This window comes from Chaetomium globosum, genomic scaffold (genome assembly GCF_000143365.1).
Source record: "Chaetomium globosum CBS 148.51 scaffold_6 genomic scaffold, whole genome shotgun sequence".
Taxonomy (NCBI): Eukaryota; Fungi; Ascomycota; class Sordariomycetes; order Sordariales; family Chaetomiaceae; genus Chaetomium; species Chaetomium globosum.
In genome coordinates this window covers 3526880-3549503 of record NT_165981.1, presented here as the reverse complement: position 1 = coordinate 3549503, position 22624 = coordinate 3526880, and the positions used below count along the sequence as shown (strand labels likewise).

At 56.6% G+C, this 22624-nt stretch overlaps 8 protein-coding genes across 8 annotated transcripts; 4 read left to right on the top strand and 4 right to left on the bottom strand.

The window, feature by feature from the left end:
- Positions 1-156: 156 nt before the first annotated feature.
- CHGG_09468 (uncharacterized protein) lies at positions 157-837 on the bottom strand (the record flags this gene model as incomplete). Its single annotated transcript, XM_001227394.1, has 1 exon — positions 157-837. The coding sequence occupies one exon, from the start codon at positions 835-837 to the stop codon at positions 157-159; it is 681 nt and encodes a 226-aa protein (XP_001227395.1).
- Positions 838-1470: 633 nt separating this feature from the next.
- Positions 1471-2661, bottom strand: CHGG_09467 (uncharacterized protein; the record flags this gene model as incomplete). The annotated part of the gene is made up of 1 exon (XM_001227393.1): positions 1471-2661. The coding sequence occupies one exon, from the start codon at positions 2659-2661 to the stop codon at positions 1471-1473; it is 1191 nt and encodes a 396-aa protein (XP_001227394.1).
- An 850-nt stretch (positions 2662-3511) lies between these two features.
- Positions 3512-3809, top strand: CHGG_09466 (uncharacterized protein; the record flags this gene model as incomplete). The annotated part of the gene is made up of 2 exons (XM_001227392.1): positions 3512-3557; positions 3658-3809. The coding sequence occupies 2 exons, from the start codon at positions 3512-3514 to the stop codon at positions 3807-3809; spliced, it is 198 nt and encodes a 65-aa protein (XP_001227393.1).
- Positions 3810-7095: 3286 nt separating this feature from the next.
- CHGG_09465 (uncharacterized protein) lies at positions 7096-7623 on the bottom strand (the record flags this gene model as incomplete). The annotated part of the gene is made up of 2 exons (XM_001227391.1): positions 7096-7253; positions 7419-7623. 2 exons carry the CDS (start codon positions 7621-7623, stop codon positions 7096-7098), a joined length of 363 nt encoding a protein of 120 aa, XP_001227392.1.
- Positions 7624-9461: 1838 nt separating this feature from the next.
- CHGG_09464 (uncharacterized protein) lies at positions 9462-10052 on the top strand (the record flags this gene model as incomplete). Its single annotated transcript, XM_001227390.1, has 1 exon — positions 9462-10052. The coding sequence occupies one exon, from the start codon at positions 9462-9464 to the stop codon at positions 10050-10052; it is 591 nt and encodes a 196-aa protein (XP_001227391.1).
- Positions 10053-11851: 1799 nt separating this feature from the next.
- Positions 11852-13384, top strand: CHGG_09463 (uncharacterized protein; the record flags this gene model as incomplete). Its single annotated transcript, XM_001227389.1, has 1 exon — positions 11852-13384. One exon carries the CDS (start codon positions 11852-11854, stop codon positions 13382-13384), a length of 1533 nt encoding a protein of 510 aa, XP_001227390.1.
- A 1275-nt stretch (positions 13385-14659) lies between these two features.
- Positions 14660-17819, top strand: CHGG_09462 (uncharacterized protein; the record flags this gene model as incomplete). The annotated part of the gene is made up of 2 exons (XM_001227388.1): positions 14660-14933; positions 15238-17819. 2 exons carry the CDS (start codon positions 14660-14662, stop codon positions 17817-17819), a joined length of 2856 nt encoding a protein of 951 aa, XP_001227389.1.
- A 3453-nt stretch (positions 17820-21272) lies between these two features.
- On the bottom strand, positions 21273-22166 carry CHGG_09461 (uncharacterized protein; the record flags this gene model as incomplete). The annotated part of the gene is made up of 2 exons (XM_001227387.1): positions 21273-21765; positions 21862-22166. The coding sequence occupies 2 exons, from the start codon at positions 22164-22166 to the stop codon at positions 21273-21275; spliced, it is 798 nt and encodes a 265-aa protein (XP_001227388.1).
- Positions 22167-22624: the final 458 nt, after the last annotated feature.

Here is a 22624-nt window from a genome sequence, read left to right as displayed (position 1 = left end):
GAGTTCCATCTTTGATGAGTTTGTGTATCACATCTGGGGGGTTTGTGAAGGTGACAGTATACACTGGTTAACCAGGCCACGAGGGAGCGTAAGCTAGATAAGTGATAGGGGGGGGCGACATCATCCTCGCGGCCACCCGGCGCCCCCACAGTACACTCACACCCCTACCATCCCCCCCCCATCCCCATCCCTACCCCCCTCCACCCCCTCCCCCCCCAACCGATCCAACCCCTTCACCAACACCACGAACCTCAACCCGCCCACCAACGCCCTCCCCCCCGACCTCCTCAACTCCTCCTCCGGAAACGGCCGCTCCTCCCCCGTCGCCACAAACCCCCGCCGCACATACCACGCGACCAGCTCGGTGCGCGACGCAATGGTGGTCAGCTCGAGGCGTGTGGCGCCCCACGCCCGCGCCGCGTACCCCTCGGCGTGCGCCAGCATGCGCCGGCCGATGTGGGTGTTTTGATGGCGCGGGGAGACGGCGAAGAGGGAGAAGTTGGATGTGGCGGAGGTGGTGGTGGTGGTGGTGGGGGGGGGTGGTTGGGTGATTTCGCAGCAGGCGAGGAGGGTTGGGGTTTGTTGTTCTGGTTCTTGTGTTGGGGGGGAGGGTGAGGTGGTGGGGGTGAAGGCGAGCAACACGGCGCCGGCGGGGTTGGTGATCTTGGCGAGGAGGCTTGCCTCGTCGATGCGTGTGCCTGCCAGCAGGTCGGTTTCGGTCGTCCAGCCGAGCCGGCTCCCTTCACCGCGGTAGGCCGACTCGATGAGGGGGTGGACGAGGGGCAGGTCGGCTGCCGTTGCGACGCGGAAGTGTAGGTCGGGAGTGGTGGCCGGCATTGCGGTGGTCTGGTGACACTGATGATTGGGTTGTGTTGTGTTGTGTGGGGACACTGAGATAATGGTGCTGGAAAGCTGGAAATAATTGCGGCGGGTAAGGCGTTGTGTTGGTTGTTACTTGAAAAGGGCGAGTTACTGTTATGGTGGTAAGTGGTTATAAGTCGGAAATATTGCGCAAACTCTGACTCATATCATTGTCGAGCGAAGGGCGTCGGTTGTGCTGCTGGGTTTTCAGGGGTCAGTCATTCGACTCATTTATTGGGCCACCCATTATGGGCATCTGTTACCTCGAACTTCGCCCATACTAAGATAGTTGAAGTGCCTGCCTGGTACGCTATTGTGCATCGAACTCCGCAGGATAAGCTAGGTTGCCCACCACACGTCTCGTCCCTGAGCTTCCAGTCCAAGTCCTTCCAGAATTCGGGTTGGCCGGCTCTGTCAGTCTGCGGCCCCTCCTCGGAATCCTTTTCAAATCTTGCGGTACCACATCATAACAAACGCGGCGTTGCCATTCAAGTTTCTCTCCCCCTGCAGCTGACATGCCCCACCAAATAGCTCCCGGTAGCCCGGTAGCCCGGCTCGTCTTCGCCGACATTCCTTCTCCCGAACCCGTGCGGTCTGCACCACGCCGTCTCATGCGGGCCTCATCGGCCCCCTTCCCCCGTTGCGGGAGTCCTTTGCCGTAGGTTCGCCGTTTCGACGTCTCCCCTTGTCTTCGGCATGACGCGTTCCGCGGCGTCGTCGATACTGTTGCCCAAGAGGCGTGGCGCGGTGTCGTTTATTCTCGGCACGATTCTCCTCCCCTTCGGGTTCCTCCTCGTTATTTGCATCTGCAACGGCGGCATTGGCGTCGGCACCTGTTGTTGACCCTTGCTTGGTCCCCAAGACCCTCCGTTCACCCAACTTAGGTGGCTTCTCTGACAATCCAAGCCCCGACATGAACCAGGAGAACCACCCCTGGTTCGGTGGTGCGAAATGGCCAATGTCCTGAACATAGCACTTTTGGTCTTCGGGCAGGTTGAGCCAGACAAAGTGCGTGTTGCTGTTGATGCGGCCCTCCATGACAAAGTCGCCGATTTCGGGCGGGATCTTGAGCGCCTCGAGGATCAGGATGGGCTGGTAGGCGGGGATCAAGAGATGCAACCTTGTTGGGCGGACGGTTCGGCCCTCCTCCCGGGCTCGACGTTCCCTCTTTTCGATGTGTCGCCGGGCGGCGAGCATGAAGACAAAGGCCGTGTCGATCTGGTTCGTGTAGCCGCAAAACCCCGGGCCGATCGGCTCCTTCTCCAAAAGGTGGTAGAAGCCCGGATACCAGTCGTTGTCGGGGTGGTAGACGAAGAACCAGTGATCGCAGACAGGGTCGAGCGAGGTTTGCGTGACTCTTTCCCGGATCATGTCGTGGACGTATGGCGGGAAATCCTTTTGTGCGATGAGGGCTGTCTGGGCTGCCAGGCTGGTAGCCATGTCTTTGAGGCGGGCGTCTATGAGCTGAAGGACCTTGATTCCCTGGTATGTCAAGACGACGTTGGTAGCGATGCCAGCAGCCGTCGCGATCATGTTGAAACTGACAAAGATCCTGGCCGAGTCGGCCATTGATCCCCCAATCACCTGCATGGAAGGTATGAACTCTTTGGCTTTTGAAACCATGTCGTTTACCTCGCTCGCGACGGTACTGGCATCACCCATAAACTGCTTGGTGCTCCTAAGTCCAGCTTCGATTGTCTGAACGATCGGCGTAGCCTTGACGGCATACTCGACGGCGGTCTGAAAGGCCTTCTTCCTGAGCCGCTTGTTGCTGGTGATCCATTCCCACGCTTTCCCCATGATGGATGAATCAGAGGCGGGGGATGGGAACCCAGGAGATGTTGAAAGGGCAAAATGTGGGTTGCTTGTTCTTTATCCGGTGGTCGACTGGAAGGGACGGGGCGGTCCCGGCGGCGAATGTGATTTGATGTTGAGTCGTCGTGGACTCGTGGGCTGAAGGGTCGGAGTAGGCGGCTTCGACTTGTCGCCTCAACTCTTTACACTTTCTCGATCTCAAAGGGATGTTTATCTTTTCTTTGGGCTGTGGAGAGTGGAAACCCTCCCATGACCTCCATTTGGTGCTGCTGAGATGCTCCCCTCAAACTGGGTTGGCGTCGGGGCTCTCAGGGAGTCAGGGGGGCATGTGGAGCTGATTGGGCTGGCAAGGGTAAGGCGCGTTCCCATTCGCGTTGCGTGGTCCCTGTGGATTTGCTGCCCGACACGAAACGGCCCCTTCGCGAGGCGGTCTACGTGTGCATGGTGACAACCAGCAAGGGAAGAGAGCTTGCGGTGTGCATCCCCTCAAGACAAGGGCCAGCCATGGGCCCATTTGCCCATGTACCGTGCACGCTCCGCCAGCACATTCGTCGCCTCGATTTACGAAGAGAGGTACCAGGTATCGACACCCCCCAAATGCGTTTACTCACGCACCCCTTTGAGTATGTGCTTTTTCCCCTCCTCAACGCAAACCCCCGTGACCCCATGCCCAAAACCCATCTTCTGCCCCTATTCGTGCATGTAGCGACGTCGCCTGCAGGCAATCACGCTTGGGGATCTCGTGTTTTTACTCGTTGTATTTTGGCGACATGGTATTAGGTATGGATATTAATCGAGAATCCTATATTGATTGGGTTCCTGATAACTTCTCGCCATGAACTTAGCTGGCGCCATGATGAACCAAGCCCGGGAGTGTCTTCGTCATTGATAACCCACTATCGGTCTGTCAGGGAATCGGTGCCATGAATGGGGGCGCGCAATCGACAATCGAGTACCCCAGAGCTTCTCGACATTTGCCAGATGCGCTCATCAACGATGCACTTCATCCCCCGGAACGGCGAAGCTGGGCGCAGCTGAGTGCCGGAGCCTACGGCGGTGGAGGGCCAATCGCGTTCAGGAGGATGGCCTTCAGGAGGGCACCGCCGCAGCAACCTGGAGGGCTGAAGACCTAACTAAGAAATTGGAAGTTAGGTAATCTCGTGGGCGATTGATTCAACTGTTGCTGGAAAACTAATGGTAAATTCCAAAGTCGACATGATCCCAATCATCCCGATCGTCCCGATGGTCGCGAGGGAGCTGAAGCTGGGGTGTGCAGAAAGAAGCGATTGGTTCCATGTTCACTGAGTGAGGTGAGTTAAATAAAGCAGATCCTTGCCAAGGCTCAAGAGCATGAGTAAGCGTTGCAAGATGCCTAAGAAGCCGTCATGCACCAAGCAAGCTCAGTCGCCTGCTTCAGTTTTTGCTTTTACCAACATGCCTTTGCGCAACTTTCGGAACTTGGAAGGGGCGAAACTCGGACAGCAGCAAAACTAAGCGGGCTTCTGATCGGAGCTCGGCAGGGTTGAACTTTTGAAGCAACATATTATGGCCCGAAGGCAAGGACATCAACAGAGAGGGTCATAAGAACCATGCACACCTCTGGTCGAAAGAGAAGCAAAAACCCAGACACTAAATCATCTTCGTCAGCTTTTGGCACCTTACCTTTCTTGTTGCTTGAGATACAATCTACACCCCTCGCCCTCCTCTTTTTCCAAATTGCATTAGAGTATTCGGTGTCATTGTTGCCATGGCGGGCAGGCGAGTTTCACAAGACACCCGCAAGCCAAGCACAAGCCAATATCTGCGGCGATGTACTGTGCTTCCTCGAAACTTTTCGACGGCAGAAAGTTGTGTCAGCCCCCTGCTCACGTCTGCTCAACATTAACGGTATGAGAATTCAGTCGAATTCGTGGTCCCGGGGAACCATACTTGGGTAACTAATGGAAGTTTGCGGATTCAGGCTCCATTACCGTCGACGACTGTTGTTCCGAGTCAATCACCCGCGGGGCGGCTCAAAAGTCTCAACGACCTCGTAGCCTCAACTCAATGTCGTCAACGAAGCCCGAGCTTGGCGATGTAGCTACCTAATTAGCCAGAACTTTGGCCAACAGGACTTGGGGGCTATGAAGAAATGAGAACAGAAGCATTTGCTCCACGGTTCTGCTACTTGCTTGATGGGGTGGGTGGAGACGAATCTCCGTTGCTTTTCTACACCGTTACCTCGGTACATTGTTTATCGTAAATATCTGGTTCAAATCCAACTCTCCGGCCGTGTCTACATTTTCTCCCTTCCCATGATGCTCGTCAACACCTCCACATCATCTACCTCGCCCGGTAGCGCGACCGATGGGCCAGGCCGCGCGTAGAACTCTCTTTTGAACTCAGCAGGAAAGAAGCCAGAATACTCCCAGTCAATGATTGCCTTAATCTTGAGTGAATCTGGATCCACGATGACATTGTTCACAGATAGATCGTTGTGGCAAAAGACGAGGGTATGCTCCTCCCGGGGACGCATCCTCCATGGTCGGCCGTCAGACTTTCTCATAACTCGATAGGGGGGTAACACCTGCTTTCTCTTCCTCAGCAAGCCGCCCCTTTCACTGCAGTAGTAACCTATTGGGCGCTTACCATGCCGCCAGGCCCACCCCACGTGTTCAAGGTCAACGTCTTCATCGTTTCGACATGCTTCTGAAGCTCCTGGCTGACGATCCTTTGCTGTCCCTCGTCGAGTTCGTTCATCCCAACGCCTTCAACATACGCCGTAATCAGGCAGCCTGCCCCCGTCATGCTCAAAACAGGGATGAAATTTTGGCACCAGGATGTCTGTCTTTTCGGCCAGGAATTTAAGACAGGCTCCTTCGTTCGAAATGCGCTGTACGTTCAACCTCGGCACGTGCATGAAGCCGTTGTGTTGTTGCCATTCCATTGGCCGTAGGCTCCGCTTGATCCATAGGTTTCCGCATCAATAATACTTTCTCTCAGGTGTGATGCCGATGCAATATTTTTCTCGCTTGGCATTCAGCTCGTGGTTGGTTGGAGGTGCCATCTCGTTGATCAGGAAAGCCTTGGGACGAAAGATTCGGATCACGTCCAAAAAGCCGGGGAGGTGTACCTGTACTTGAGGTCATCTGAAGAGTATCCCCGCACCTCTCTTCGGTGAGAGGGCGCCTGATGGGCCATGTGCGAGTTTGGGGCAGCGGAAAGGAACGAATCGGATGTTGATCTTGTGTGACCAAAAGGGGCTGTGGTTGGTTGGCCCGGGGCCGCGGCCTGCAACAATCCCATGTTTGTGGCCGGATCAGGACCCGAGGCTGTCTTCGCCACACAACGTCTACTCATGCTGTCAACATGCTCTACATTTTGCTCGGCGTTAGCTACGTACATGTAGGTTTAGCCTACACTAATGCGGGCGACGGCCTGAGCCGTTCCGGGTCTGCAGGTGTGACATGCTCATGCAATCTGTTTATTCTGTTGTTGCCCAGCAGAGGCTGCAGGTAGCCTTGCCTCAAGATTAAAGTCTCTAATTTCTATAAGAAGGGGCAATTCTTCGTCTCCTATTCACGGCAACTTCAGCGCACATCTCAACACCTCAAACATTCTCGGATTAACAAGCCACCCAAGCACCTTGCTCTCCGCAGGCTTCTGATCCTTGTTACGAGCTCATCCATCAGCTTCGCCACGCCTTTCGAAGTCGTCAAATGTGCCAAGTGCGGAACGAGCATCTCCAGCACCCACGCATGCCCGCTTTGTTGAGTTGAATAGCATTCGGTGCCTTTGGGAACAGAATATCCTTCCGTAAGGATGTATGTTATATTCGTCAAAGCTAACTACCTCTATCGATACACCATGTGTTTGGTAATCCAATGCCCCTGAGGCCACGTCCTAGTCGTCACTCGGTATTATTCACCAGGGGTTGGGGCAAACACGTCGAAGCCTGTTGCACAGAAGATATGGGGCGCAGGGTGGAGGAATGGGAGAGGCGTAGTTCAGAGCGATAACAAATTACTTAACTTTACTTTTTGTTGATGAATGCACTGTCACTTTGTGCTACGGAACTGTCTGCAGTTGTAGATGATGGAACACCAGAAACCCTCAGATCATTGGGGAATGGGGATGCGCCAGCCCCAACAAATCCAACAAGTTAAAAGACCCATTCCCATGTATCTCATCCACATGCCTCACTGCAGCCTCTATTTGCATCAACTCACTCAAAATAGAGCGCGAGGCATAACCCAGCATCACAATCACCAAGGGGACGCAACAAGTCCTCTACACTCACACTCCAATCTCCATTCCCATCCTCCCCTTTCTACCGAGCTGATAGGTACAGGTATCTACTCCTCCTCGAACCCTCTCCCCCTTCACCCCACAACCCCATAACCGCCATCACCCCATCGCAGCAACCTCCTTGCGCCCTATCTAGTTAGCGGCAGCCTCCCTCAAGTTCTGGATGATGTTGGCGCCGTCGTGGAGCCCGCCGCCGGGGGCGTTGGCCCGGCACAGGCTCTTGCCGCGCTCCACCACGTTGTTGTCGCATGTCAGGTTGCTCTGTGCGATGCAGCTGAGTCTGCCGCCGCCTGTTGGAGGGGAAGGGAGCTTGTCAATCCATGATTCTTTTCTGGCTTTTCTTTTTATTTTTGGTTGGGGGAGGGGGGGTGGGGGGTGTGCTGTGTTAGTTGGGAGTTGGGGATGGGAGAAGGGGAAGGTGTTTGAGGGTGGGGTAGAGCGAGGCCAGAACGCACAGTTGTTGCCGCCGGGCACGCAGCGGCCGGTCTGGCCGTTGGCGGCGGTGCAGGTGTCCTGCTTGAGGCTGGTGTTGGCGACGCAGCAGGTGCCTTGGGGCACGGGGCGGTTTTGGTTCTGGCGGGTCACCACGGATGGGTCCTTGGGGAGGGCGGAGGCAACGGCGACGATGCCGAGGAAGATGGTGGCGACCGAGAACTTCATTGTGGGCGGCGGTGCTGGGAGGCGGGATCGGCTGTGGGAATGAGAGGCGCTGGTGAGAATCGGAAGAGGATGGGTAGCTGATTATGTACAGTGTTGAAAGGGACCGGCCCAGCAAGAAGTGAAGTGAGAGTGAAGGGCGGGCTCGAAGTCTAGCTTGAGATGTTGAGGTGCTGATCGTGAGAGGCAGAGATCAACATGACTTTATATACTCAGTTCCACGAAGAACGGTGAACATCACCGTAGCCGGTTAGCCGATGCCAGACATTCTCGAACGAATGTTGAGACCTCGTTAATCCTGCACTTTTCCCAAAGTGGTGGTTGCATAGTTTCTAACCGTGGTATCAGGGGCTGTTTCTGGAGTCTGAGACGGACAGGAATGTTTGCGAGTACCACGTTGATGGTTTCGTAGTGGTCGAAAGTGGGTGTTGACCCCTGGACGTGGACAAACGAACCCCTGTTTCGCATCATCTTCAGCTCGCGCCTCGCCCAACTCTGCGCTCGCTTGGCCATTGCTACGCCAAGAGTTCTCGGACACGGCAGTTGAACATTACACCACAAGCCTTCTTAACTTGGTCCTCTCTTGTTACGTTTCCAATCTGACTACTTCGTACACGACATGATTCTCGCCAGCCTCCAACTCCCAGTGTGAACCCCATCCGCCCTGTTGTTCCTTTTGCCCTCCGCCCGCCGTCCCCCCCTCGCTCGTTCTCTTTAGCTCGGGCCCTTCCTCCCCATTGTAAGGTGCCTGTAGAGCTGAACCCGTCGGTGACAGCACCCCATGTCAAGGATACAAAATACCGTATCGTCTTGTCGACGAGGTACAAGAGGAATTGGATGGAAAAGGTACCGACGACGATGACGAAGGCAACCACGGCGGCTACAACAAACACCCCCAAGGCGACCTGTAGGATCCAGTGAATGGGCCGCGGCAGAGAACGAAAGAATGGGTGCGCTGGGATGAACATGTCTCCAAGACTCGTCAGCAGCCCCAGCGCGGCTTCATACAGCCGGCCATGGCGCTGAGGGTGTTGGGAGATGCGGGGAGACAAGAAACAGGGGGCAGGTGGCTGAAGTTGGTGTAAAAACGAGGGCAAGTCAGGGGAATAACGGTGGTGCGCAACAGGCCATGGCAATGCGAAACTTAGAATCGCCAGTGGTGGGCAAAGAGAACGACGTGATGGCGGGGGAGAGAAATCGAGAGAGAAACATGGGCGGAAAGGTACCTGGTTCCCATCCAGGTTTCCAAGTCGGTTGAATCGGGCACCCATCCCAACAGTTTGCCTTCTCCACCGAGCATGGCCGCGTTTGATGAACTTGGGCGACGGGACGGGCACCTGCAGCTGGGAAATGGAGTCATCCAGACCTTCAACACTCAGCCACTTTGTCACTGGTGAGCGCCTCGCAATCACCCAAATTTGAGAATCCAGGTGTGGGTGGGTACCATCTTTGATTCCCAGGGGCAGGGACAGCAAAGCACTTGAAGCAGGACAACCGACAACCCGGCGAGTGGCTCTGTGGCCGTTGGGAGCCCAGACACGCTGCCCCTTTTACGCCACGAAACGGTGTTTTGCTGCCGCTCTAGTGGCTAAGAAGCACCGGGAGATTCCGGGCCCAGCACACAAAGGGACACATCCCTCAGGTTGAGAGCCGTGACGTTGGATGCAGGTCGGTCGTGCCGATCATGGTCGTGGCAGAGGTGCAGCGGAGAGGCTGCACGCAGTCATGATCAACATTTAAACCTGTCACATCCATTCTTGTCCTCTAATCTTGCGCTCCATCTCATCGCCAAACTTCCGCTCGATACCCAAATAACCTGCCTCCACTTGCGTTGGTTTATCATGCTCGCCTTTCCCACTCTCACGCAATCCCTGGTCTGGGCGGGGTTCATGTCTCCGGCCCTGCGCGCAGCCGACGACACCAACGTGGCCAAAGTCTGCCATGCGATCAAGACACTGTCATCGGTTGACCAAGTCCTGGCGAGCCGGCAGGTGAAACAATCACACGGCCAAATCCAAGACGGCCCGCCGCTGCCCTGGCCGCCATTGCCACACGACCTTTTGGGTGTGGATATTCTGGCTTCACCTTTCTCGCCTCCCCCTGCAGACGGGAATTTCCCAGCGTGGCAACAGTCTTTGGAGACTGCGACAGCAGAAGCCCTGGAGCCCTGGCTGCGGCCGGACGTGGGCAGCAAGGAGCTCCACGACGCAGCCGAAATCGCCTCCCTTTGCCTTCGACGCCCGGAACTGCTCTCGGTTTACCTCAAATTGGTCCAGAGACTGACGGAGGGCTGGCTGCCTTGGTATCGCGCCGTCACCCGGGACAGCAGAAAGCGGTGGATGGTGTTGGGAGAGATCTGCGGCTGGGGGGAACAGGGGGAAGGTGGCTCCGATGGTTCAGGCGGTTCATGCGGTTCAGGCTCGGATGATTGAGGTTTAGCGGTCTGATGTGGCTGAAGAGACTTATCATATTACAGTCCTGGGCAGAGGCAAGGAAGGGGGGGCATGAGCGGGGACGTGCATAGAGAGGGTGATACGTATTGTGTGATTGAATGTGCGTGACGAGGAGCTCCCTTCGCCGGCTCCCTTTCCGATATGCCCGTCCCCAAACCCAACACCAACTCCTGGCATTCATCATTACCGCCCCATGCCGAGACTGAAAAGCCTTTGACGGCTTACGCTTTGAGCGAATTTATCCCGGCTTGAGCAAAAAGAGCAGCTCCAGGCGAGTGAGCAGCAGGTTGACGGTACGTTGCCGGCTTAGAGCACCTAACCGGTTCGATCCACAGCCCGCTCCTTCGCTCGAGCTAGTACCCAACCGCTCTTGCCTTCGTGAGCAGTCACTCTACGGCTTAGATGAAGGAACGGCTTCAACAAATAAGCCGCTTAAGGTCGTAAGCCGAAAAGAGACCCCTCGCTGCTGTGAGCGAATATGTCCCGGCTCGTGGATACCCGCCTTGCACCGCTAAGATTCTTCCCACTTTTGCGCGGTGCTGGGCCTTCGTTTGCCCCATTCAATCCTGCCTCGCAGTAATATTAAGAGTTCTCCTCCTTGAACTGTAGCGTTTTCCTATTTGAACTGTAGTGGTCCGTGCGTCAGCCAAAACGGGAAGGCGGTGAGCTGCATGATTCGGAGCCCTACTTTGGAGACAAATCATGGAACTTCGCTCCAATAGTCACCATTTTCATCCAGCAGAACGCACGAATACCAAGAAGTTCTTCAAGCCCTGATTCAGGAAAATACGCAAAACTCTCAATTCGAAGCTCGCCTCTTCACAAATCCCAGACCATAGGACTTCCCCTAAAAGTTCAGATCAAGCAAGAGCTCGTTGCAGGAGGCGTAAGCCGGGCCAGTGAGGAGACGGTGGCCTAGCGGGATGCTTGGTGGTGCAGGTGCACCATAAGGAGACCCTGTCAAGACAGCCTCTGGTTGGAGTGAAGCCGGTAACTCCTCCATGTCCTGCAGACTGCGCAATGACATATATTTAATAAGAAAACCTGAAATCAAAAAATTAGCACTTAAATAATCCATTCTCGATGCCCAAATGAGGGTATTCTCACTGCGCCGTTGTGGAATCGTAACGTTGCTTCGGGTGTTATGCTGTGATGCTGTGTGGCAGGCATCAAGCGGCAGAATTAATTAGCCGACGTTTTGCAGTGTTGCGCACGGACCACTACAGTTCAAATAGGAAAACGCTACAGTTCAAGGAGGAGAACTCAATATTAATAACCATAGTAACAAGCCCACGGCAATCCACAGCCCCTCAATTTTCGCATCAAAGGCACGATCCAAGCACGGGGTTGTGACGGCCGTTTTCGGGACAGCCACCGATATCTCCTTTGAGTTTTGTCAGTGCTGTCACACATTAGGGGGTGGCAAAAGCCCGCAAACGTGCATGCCAAAAAGCGGACCACCAAATGCGTGGCTGCAGCCCACCGACGCTCCCGCCCAGCTGGACGTTTCCGGTCATCCTCGTTTGCTTGATGGCAGACGGGACTCGCTTGTCCCGAACCCGCCCATGCAAGTGGCATTACCTTGCGACACCCCATGGGAATGGCAAAAAAATCCATTGCACGTTGCAACGTCCCTCCTCGTTGCTCACTCCCACCGAGTTTCCTGCCCCTGGTTCCCATAAACATCCATTTTGCTCGTGTTCGTTTCCCCAAACTTCTTGGTCAACCGCGGCACCTCGTTCCCAGTCAAAATATCAACACCAGTCTGCCCGACACCGATGCCATCGCCCCAGCACCGAAGGCTGACGCAGGGTGCAACCCTTCCCGCCGCCGCCCCTGCCAACCCACTGCCCGCTTCTTCCGTATCGATGCCTCGTCCCTTCAGCCCGCCGCCTCGAGGCGAACCTGCTGCATCACCTCCAAGGCGACCCCGATCTTGCCGGGCCACCCTTTGCCGCGTGGTGATTTTACTTTTGGCCGCCCTCGTCGGCTTGAATGTGTTGTCGTTGTTCGCATCTGACCCGGACTCCCCGCGGCCTCCTGCCCTGTCGCCACCTGCTGCCCCCCGGGGCGTCGGCAAACCAGCCTACTACGCTTTCACCCGCCTTTCTGTTGTCCCTGACTTGATTGCCATAACTATGGCCATGGGCCAGATTGGCCGCAAGGTTCACAGGCTCCCTTGCGTCCAAAGGGGTTGGGTCTACCGAATGAAGGCCGCATTGTCCGACATGGAAGAGCCGGCGCAGCTCTTGGAGTCATGGCTCTACGGCAAGAACTTTCCAGGGAAGCCGTCGGCATCCGTAGAGGGCCGCCTAGCCGCAGAGGCACTTGAGAACGTGGAGAACATATGCCGGGCCGCACCTCGAGATCTCGACAGGTTTCGGGAGCTACGGTGGTACGAAATGACAGGTCACGCACAATTTACGGTGGACGGTGTGTTGCACGATCACTTTGCCGAGTTTAAAAACAGTACCTGGGCCTTCCACCCCGACGAGGAAGACTTGGGCCAGTACGACGACCTGGACCTGGTCGGAAACGTCAACCAGCACGAGGCTGCCGACCTCAACCGCACGGCTGCCAGGTTCCTGTCCAGTCTCCACAAGAAACGCCTGCCGGAACTCATGCGTTTCTGCAACATGAACGGACCACCGTTTCAGACCCCGCCCGAGGAATTCGCAATACTCAAGGCCAAATTCGACAGCATGCTCAAGCAAGTCGAAGAGCTGAGCAGCTCCGACTGGGCGGAAGCGGCAAGAGCGGGCCTGGAGCAGTATGGCATCTGGGATGGGCCAAAACCGGGCTTACTTCGACGGGCCGCCTTTTGGGTCTGGGGATCGGGCTGGGAGTACCCGTGCCGGCAGACCCCCATCTCCTGGGAGGCCCAGGCCGGCGAACAGGAAGATTATTATTGGATGGACCCATCCCCAGCGGGCCTCAGAGCATACCGGGACCGCAAGTACGCTGATCCCTACTACTACGCCAGCGCCCTCCGCTGCCTCCTCGCCTCCCAACGCGTCATCAGGGAGGAAGTGCTGCCGCGAGTTCGCAAGTCGCAAACCGGCCTCGCCGAGGCCCAAGCCAAGTATGAGAAGCAGGTCGCGGAGGCGAGCCAGAGGCTGAAACACCAAATCGCGGAGCTTGTTGCCGGGCGGGGATGGGAGTTCGTTGAGAGGGTCCAGATCGGGCTGACGTCCGAGGGGCACCGGGTCGAGCTCTCCCGTGCCGAGGCGAAGGGCATTCCCCTCACCGACGTGCGCAATACAACCGTCTGGAAGGCGCATGTTCCTGCCGCTGGACAGCAGAACGGCTGACCAACTGGAGGCGGTTCGCATCAAGCTGCGCAATTACTAGGCACGGAGAGATTAGGCCGGCGAGGGGGGAAGCCGGCGAGGGGGAGGAGGGGGGAGAAAGAGGGGAGAGGGAGGAGGGGGGAGAAAGGGGGGAGAGGGGGAAGGGGGAGAAGGGCGGTGAACTGACTGGTTAGGGGTGAGCACCTGCCTGCGACAACGATCTTGCCTCTCCGACCATCCGACTGCAAGACATCGACTCAGGACACGGCACCACAGAGACGCCTTATCCCCGCCACCATCGACGCAATCACCGCCGGGTCCAGTCAGCGGCTGCGACGAACCAGAAAGGCTAAAGCAGCAAACCACAAACGAAACCCGCACCGCCGGGCCAACCTCGCTGGAGAACACTGCCAGCTTGGTCTGCCGGGACCAAAAGACCAGGCACATACCAAGAAGAACAAGCCAAAACAACAGCCATCCCGAAGTGGTCACTGACGCCGACCACGACACCCACCACCACCAATGACAAAGGCCTCGAAAAAGTCGTTCTCGCGCTCGGTTTGGCGGGTCGACAGGGCGCGACTGCCGGCGCAAACACGACTCTTTCTCTGCGCATGGATATCAATACCAGGTATATATCATCACTTTGTATTTGTCCTTCCTCGCGAACAACTCACCAAGGGACTGGACCAGCTAACATTGGCTGTCGTTGCAGACAACCCCGGGAACTCGTCCTCGTCGAACTCGGTTTCTTCGGAACCCCATCGACAAACCGACAAACCGACAAACCATACATAACGACACGAAGCACAGATGGGGTATTCTCCACCGCAACACGAGATGCACGGCCTCGGCAGGGGTCTGCTCCAACACTGATCCCAGAGAGGAGAGAGGGATCCAGCCCGTCGGGTCGCTGAATCGGCTGTTTGCTTGCTTTTTCTGCATCCGGGAGATTGTCGAATTCCAACACTTGGCAGGCAGGGAGGGGCTTTCAGCAAACAACGGCTCTGTGCATGGGCGGCGGACGGTTCAACGCACAAGCAACCCATCACGGCTCGGGCACAACAATGACGCATTAGGTCCCCAAGTCGAAGGGAGCTCCCGCCCGTCTTGTTTTTGTTGGTCAACGGCTGTGGCACTGTCGTGTTGGTTCGCATTCTCGGGGGAGGGATCCGACGTTGGGCTGACAGAGGGATGGCGTGCGCTTCTTGCTTTGCCAGGCCAGGATGCCGGTTGTTGCATCCAAGAGCTCGCGCGGCGCGGGACGTATCCGTGGTGGAGCGAAATGAAGGCCCCATGCCGCTGTCGCCGCCTGTCGTTGCTTCTTCAGGGGGGGGGGCTTGCCAACCCCAAATTTGGATGCACCCTCACAAGCAAACCAGGGACGCCAGTGACCGTTTAGGCAAAGGGCACATTGTTCCTGCAGCTCTTGGCACATTACCACCCTCCCCTGGTGCCTCCCAACCAATTAGCATGATGCTCGAGATGGAGAAAGTGCCCGAGCGAACCACCATTACCCGGCCGAGACCACGCGCAGTCCACGGCCCAGACGGCAACGCATGGGGACGCAGTTCGTTGCTTCTGCATGGACCGTGTGCCGTGTGGAGGAATTGTGGATGGATGATGGACACGCCTCGCACTCTCGCACTCGGCACCCGGGGGGGATGGGGAGGGGGAGCTGGAATCCAACCCGGGGAGGGCCTTTTAAACTTGTCGATCCCTTTGCCATTCATTGATCCTTTCCTTTCCTGAAAGGTCACCTCACCCCTTCGGTCAGCCCTGACGATCTCGATCGGTCCACGATGCGATCAGGATTCGTCGCATCGCAGCCATTCGTTTAAACCATCAGCATCACCAATTCTACCCACGCACAGTAATGCTGTGTAGTTCCCCAAAGATGCATCGTCTCTCGTTTCAGTCACTCCTTGCCATCTCGGCTCTGGTGTCGGGCATCGCCGCCAACGGGAAAGCGGACGGAGACCACCAGGCCGTCACCGTCGTGGTCAGTCGGACCCTCACGACCTGCCCGTCTCCGAGTCCCCCCCCGCCGTGCTCCTCGCCCGCCGGGTCCGGATCTCTCTCACCGAGCTCAACCGCCGGCTCATCCAGTGCCGACAGCTCATCCGCCCCGTCCAGCTCGCAACCTAGCTCGTCCAGCACCCGCAGCACAGCCACCAGCAGCGCCGGTACTCCTGCCTGCACTGACTTCTGGCTCGAGAAGATCAAGCACCAGGGCGTAGCGCCCTTTGGCGGCCCAGACTACGACGTCTTCCGCAACGTCAAGGACTACGGCGCCAAGGGCGATGGCGTCTCGGACGACACTGACGCCATCAACCGGGCCATTAGCGAGGGGAAGCGTTGCGGCCCCGGCTGCACTGGCAGCACCAAGACGCCGGGCCTCGTCTACTTCCCGCCTGGCACCTACATGGTGTCGTCGCCCATCGTCGACTTCTACTACACCCAGCTGATCGGCAACCCCGGATGCATGCCCGTGCTCAAGGCCACCTCTGACTTCACCGGACGCTGGCTCCTCGACACCAACGAGTATGGTGCCAACGGACTCTCATGGGGCGCCACCAATGTGTTCTGGCGCCAAGTGGCCAATCTCGTTATCGACATCACCAACGTCTCCCCTGAGACTCTGATCTCGGGCATCCACTGGCCCAGCTCGCAGGCCACGTCCTTGTCCAACATCGTCTTCCGGTCGTCCGAGGCCAAGGGCAACCTGCACCAAGGCTTGTTTATCGAGGAAGGGTCTGGCGGTTACATGGGCGATCTCGTCTTCTTCGGCGGTGCCCAGGCCATGTCCATCGGCAACCAGCAGTTCACCATGCGCAACATCACCGTCCACAACGCCAAGACGGCCATCCAGCAGCTGTGGTCGTGGGGCTGGACGTACAAGGGCGTGAGCATCAACAACTGCGAGGTCGGCTTCGACTTCACCGCCGCCGACCAGGGGAACCTGAACGTGGGGTCCATCACCATCCTCGACAGCGAGATCAAGAACACTCCCGTGGGTATCACCTACGGCAGCCCCAACGCCACCGGCCCCGCCGTCGCCAACAACTTCATCTTTGAGAACCTGCGGCTGGACAACGTGCCGACCGCCATCCGCGGCCCCTCAGGCACCGAGCTCGCCGGCTCGTCCGGTACGTCTGTGATCGAAGCCTGGGGCCGCGGCAACGAGTACACGGCGTCCTCCGGCCCGACCTTCTTCGAGGGGCCCATCCAGTCCAACCAGCGGCCGGCCTCCCTCGTCGCGGGCACCGCCTTCTACGAACGATCCAAGCCGCAGTACGAGAACGTCCCCCTCTCCGAGTTCGTCAGCGCCCGATCCGCCGGCGCCAAAGGCGACGCCACCACTGACGACACCGACGCCCTCAACACCCTCTTCGCGTCCGCCGCCGCCGCCAACAAGATCGTCTTCCTCGACGCCGGCATGTACCTCGTCACCCAAACCCTGCACATCCCCCCCGGCTCCCGCATCGTCGGCGAAGCCTTCCCCGTGATCCTCTCCTCCGGCGCCTTCTTCGCCTCGGCCGCCTCCCCCCAGCCCGTCATCCAAGTCGGCAGCAACCCCTCCACCACCACCACCACCACCACCGGCCGCATCGAATGGTCCAACACCATCGTCTCCACGCGCGGCTCCCAGCCCGGCGCCATCCTCATCCAGTACAACCTGGCCTCCCCCGCCGACGCCCCCTCCGGCCTCTGGGACGTCCACACCCGCATCGGCGGCTTCGCCGGCTCCGACCTGCAGCTCGCCCAGTGCGCCAAGTCCCCCAACACCACCGTCACGGGCAACGTCCCGGCTGATTGCGTTGCTGCCTTCATGAGCATGCACATCACCGCGTCGGCGGCCAGCTTGTACATGGAAAACTGCTGGATTTGGGTGGCGGACCATGATATTGAGGAGGGCGCCGATAATCAGCAGATTACGGTCTATGCCGGCCGCGGGTTGTTGGTTGAGAACAGCAAGGGTCCGCTGTGGTTGGTGGGGACCAGTGTCGAGCACCATCAGTTCTATGAGTACCAGTTTGTGGGGGCCAGGGATGTGTTTATGGGCCAGATCCAGACCGAGACGGCGTATTATCAGCCGAATCCTGATGCGCGGCTGCCGTTTGCGGTGGATGAGCGGTATGCGGATCCGGTGTTTGAGGAAGGGGAGTCCGGGTGGGGGTTGAGGGTGGTGGATAGTGAGGGGTTGGTGGTGTATGGCGCGGGGCTGTACAGTTTCTTTGATAACTATGATGTGAACTGCAGTCAGATTGGGGAGGGGGCGACGTGCCAGAAGAGGATCTTCAGTGTGGAGGGGAAGAGCCAGGTCAGGGTTTATAACCTGAACACGGTGGGAACCAACAAGATGGTGACGGTGGGTGGGGTGGATGTGGCGAATTATGAGGACAACATTGATGGGTTTGTCCATACGATTGCGCTGTTTGGGGTGGATGCGTAGAGGAGGGTGGTTGATGGTTGGCTCTGTGTGGGGGTTTGGTTGTCATGATATGGATATTTCTGGGGGTTCAATGGGACTTTGACGACGACACCCCGGGTTTGATGAGAGATGAAGGCCGGGTTGGATAATGTGGTTGGGGTCGTCAGTCGGGTCTAAGACTCTAATATAGCACTTTGCACTCACTGTGCATTTTTTCCTTGTATATTTACCAGTGTATAATTGGGCCCTTGGGGCTCGACGCAGATGAATACATCAGCTTCTCTGCCACTGTTTTGAGACACTTGCCTTTTCTCGTCTGCTACACTCGAGCTGCATCGTGATACCAATCTCCTGCGGTGTTACAACGTGTAACAGAGACAAAATAAAGAACAGGTAAAAACTCAAAAAAAAAAAAAAAGAAAAAAGAAAGAAAAGAAAGAGTGAGGATACAAAGTTTGGCTACTTGCACCTGGCATGGTATTGGCGGCCACAAGCCACCTCGAAGCTATTATCCAGGATATATCGGCAGCGTCCGCTTCTACTAGACTGGACTAGAGGAGCCGGTTCAGCCCCGCAATGGACAGTGGATGAATCGAACCGTCCTAATATACCAAGTCTCGGTCGGATAGACCACAACGCGGCCTTCCGTGTGAGGGGCATGGTCGACAGCGCCGACAAGATGTTCTATGTTAACCTTACCTCCTTCTTCAAGTATGTTATTTTGCTTGGGCTCTCTGGATTGACGCAGGTGTCTGCATCGAAACGATGACATGGCGTAAGCTGTCGCGCCTTGTCATGGCTATGGATCGTCGTCCCACGCGTGAGATGCAACCCGGTTGGTGGAGGTTGTCGTGGAGGCCGGCAGAGAGAATCCTGTCAACGCTGATCTTCCTCGAACGGGTTCCCCGATATTCGTTGCGGCCTTGGGTGGTAACACCGACATCCAAGCAAGCTGTTCTAGTGGCTCAAATGCGTGGCGTATGGCGGTGGGAGTGACACACAGCCTACGTGCGGGATACACAGCCCGTTTCATTCTTAAGTTAAGGACCAGGTAAGGAACTCGACTTCTTCCCATCTCGCTATTGTAGTTCTCTTCCCCTATTTACTTTTCAAGCTTACCTAGGCAAAACACACAACCCCTTGCACTTGAGCATGGATACCCAAAACAAAGACGATGTCCCCCAGGCTTTGCCCGCGGCCGCTTGCACCCCTCTCGAGCGTCGACTAGTCGCATGGTGCTGCTTTCTCTACACTGTGATCTTCAACATTCTACTCAAAATCTTCGTTTTGCCACACGTCTCGGGCAGCACCCTCTTGGCCTTTATCGCCCCTGTTACTCGCATCCTTGCGTCGATATTTTCCTTGACTCTTCACGAGTATCTAACGGGCGAGGAGTCATTAAATCCTTGGGTTCGAGGGGCTATCAACATTTTGCCCATTATCCTTGTCGATTACGTATTTGCGGGCTGCGATGGGAGCTGCGGCGCCAAGCACTTGGTGTCTCGGGGGTACTTCGTGACAGACTAGCATGATCAGTCACGTCAGGCGAGCAATAGGGATGGGGTTACAGTGTCCATGTTATTGCGAAATGGAGAAAGGTATATAAGATGGGAAAGGGAATTAGGGCTGTAAAGGTATCCAGGTAAACTGCCTGTGTGTAATCATACGTTTCACTTTCTACCTCTACTAGGCTAATTGCATGTGCCTTCTTTGAGTACTGTAATGTCCCACAATCTCCCTGGTCCCTGGCCTTGAAAGCTGGACTTTGTGATTCGTTGTCGATAGGGCAGCGTCCAGAACACCGGACATACGCGGGTTTCCGCCCTCGGTCAGTTTTGTCCCCCAACACCCCTCAACACAAGCCCTCGTTGAACCCAACCTCTACGCTCCTTCCAGGAACCACGCCGACTCCGCGGCCCGCAAAACGGAGGGCGCCCGTTACTTTCGGACACGCGTTACTTGCAAGACAGAGACACACGCCGGTCTCCCCGGATGCCTCCCCTATCTGCCTGTTTGCCGGGGCAATCCAACATTATGGCCGGATTTCTTATCCTTCACCCCTACCGTGGGTCACGAAGGAAGAGGAAACCGGTAGCCGGGAATGTGGTACTCGATATGCCTGGCTGTGCAGGATCCATGAAGAGTTCAAGTTGCCTGCTGCCGCCTGAGAACCAGGCCCTGCCCCTGCCGCAGCGTTTTGGCACATTGCAGGTTGCAGGGAGCAAAACATCTGAGGGTTTTAACCGCAAAGGAGGGCATTGGGCGGAAGGATTGGATGCGGTAACCCGTTGTGCTCTCTCCTTGTTTCTGCATAGGTGATTAGTTCCAGCCAGAACGTTCGCTACCTGCCTAGGTAGTCTTCAGCCGGAACCCACTCTTGTAGCACGTGCGCTAACACCAAAAAATGATGCGCTTGTTGGAGCTGTTAGCAGTGCATGGTCGTGTTGGAGTTGCACACGCTGCAACAGATCGCACTCCCATGCGCGGTAGCGATTAGCTACCGCGCAGAAACCGCAGACCTGATTGTCTAAGGTAGTTTTCATCTACGGTACCGTTCCTGAGTAGGACAGATAGAAAAAGAATCGCGGGAGCTTACACGCCTTGGAACCGCTGAAAACGGCAGAAAGCAGGAAGGAACATCATCAAGCAACCGTTTGACCGTCCTGCAGGTATTCGCTGAATCTGCAGGCTGGACGCAATGCCTACGAACCACAGAAATGACGGGCGGCGGGCATGCGAGTTTCACAGGTGCGTGGTTTTGAGGGAGAATGAGGGACACCGTTGACCACGTCAAGGTGTTGTAACTCAATACACACCCAAGGGTACAGAGCTAGGGCGGAATTTACAGTTCGCCCTTCAAGTGGCACAGCTAACAAGGTCAACTTGCCCTGTCTGCCTTTTACCAGCGCTGGGGACAGACGAGAAAGCAGCCACTCTGGACGTCCTGGTCAAGGTTCTGGCTGAGCTTTTGGCATCCGATGCCCATCGACGGATGCTTAGCAGACTTTCACCGTTGTCCTGGACTTCTGCTGCTAGACCTCGTGGTATCAACATTTTTGTAGTCGGCAAATGTGTTGTAACATACCACCTAGCAGTGCCGCGGCTTCAGACCGAGTCAAGGGTGGAGACATTTTGGGTTGATCTGCCCGTAACTGTCGAAACTGAGGCTATCATGGAAGCTATTGATAAAGCTATGGGAACTAGCGTCATTGAGAGACAGAGCACTCGAGGCAAAGAGGAAAAGGAAAAGATTCGCCGCTTAGAAGAAAGGAATCTGGTTTTGGAAGATGAGGTTGCTAAGTTGAGGATGGTGATCAAGGGGTTCGTTCTGGGAAAGGGAAGCCATGATTGTTACCAGTGCAAGGATGGTGACATTAAAGCATGTTGCCTGTTGCAGGATTGAATGACATCAGCACAAGACCAGATCACTAACATGAAAATTTGAATTAGGGAGACTGAGTGCATGGTTGCATCTCACTTCGCGTCCGGCACCCCTTCTACGTCCGCTGTGGCACTGGCAGCAGTGGCAGCAGCAGCAGCAGCCGCCCGACGCGCTTTCATCTTCTTCTCATGCTTGGTCCCCCGCACGCAGCAGTAGATACACGAGCCGATCAAGAGGGCGCCGATGATGGGCAAGCCCACGACCACGAACCACATGGCGGGTCCGTCAAGGAAGTAGTTTCTGTTGGGACCCGAAGCGGACTCGCGGTCGTACTTTCCGGGCGGGATAACGTCGCCAGGGGTCCACGTCGGTACCAGCATGCGATGGGTGATGGAAGGGGGCTGGGGGGTAAGGTTGGGGATATCGGAGGCGGACCATGTGATGCCCCAGCCATAGTGAACAAGGAGTGTACTGCGGGCAATGTCGACGCCGGTGGTGGTAGCGACGGCGTCGGAGCCTGAGTCCGAGTTCAGCCCAGAGATCCAGCGGCCGCACGCGTGGGGGATCTTGGACTGGACAAGAGTTCTATGTGGAAAGTAGTGAAATTCGTAGCCGCTACATAAGGTACGATTGTCAGTATGCAACGGGTTAAGGGATTAGAGAAGTAAGGGGGGGGCGCACCGGTCGCAGCACTTGGCCGTGAACTTGTCCGTTGCGTCGCCGTCGGCAATGTCGTGGTAGACCCAGCCACTGGGGCACACGCCGGGGTTGAACTTCAACCGGCTCTCCGGGACGACATCGTCCCAGCCATCGGGCATGCATGAGGGGTCGTCTGCAACGAGGACTGTGATGACTACGTTAGTAGAGCCTGAGGATACGTCGACGCTGGTGGTTCTGAAGATGGGGCAGCCTGGCGGTGCCACGAAGGGCGTGGTGAAGGCAGGAAGTGCCGTCGCCGTCGCGGCCGCCGACGAGCTGGACGGCATGGCGGTGCGCTACAGAGTACCAGCTTGCTAGTTTTGTGTATGTTAGGAAAATGGTGTGTGTACTGGCCGCAGAGGTCTGCGGGACATGAGGTGGCTGACCAAGCCAGCGGGCGGTCGAGGCTCGCTCGCTTGGGGTGGCGACCTTCGCCTTTTCCCCTCGCTGCCCCGTATTCGGCAACAGGCTAGGCTGGGGCGGAGCGCACAACCAGACTGCATAACCAACCGCATAAAAGTGCGCTGCTACCACGGCGCGGACAGGGGTTCGGAGGTGAGTTGCAAAGTGCTTGGCAACCCAGGTCACGGGCCAGACGGAGGCTGCTTTCACTTGATCTCGTCTCGTAAATTTAGCCAATACAACTGTTGGAAATCCAACAGCCAGAGTAGCGATACTTCTGAACAGGGCGCGCAACGTAGTGCAAGCAAGGTCACTGATCCGAGGCTTCAATTCGTGATGCAAT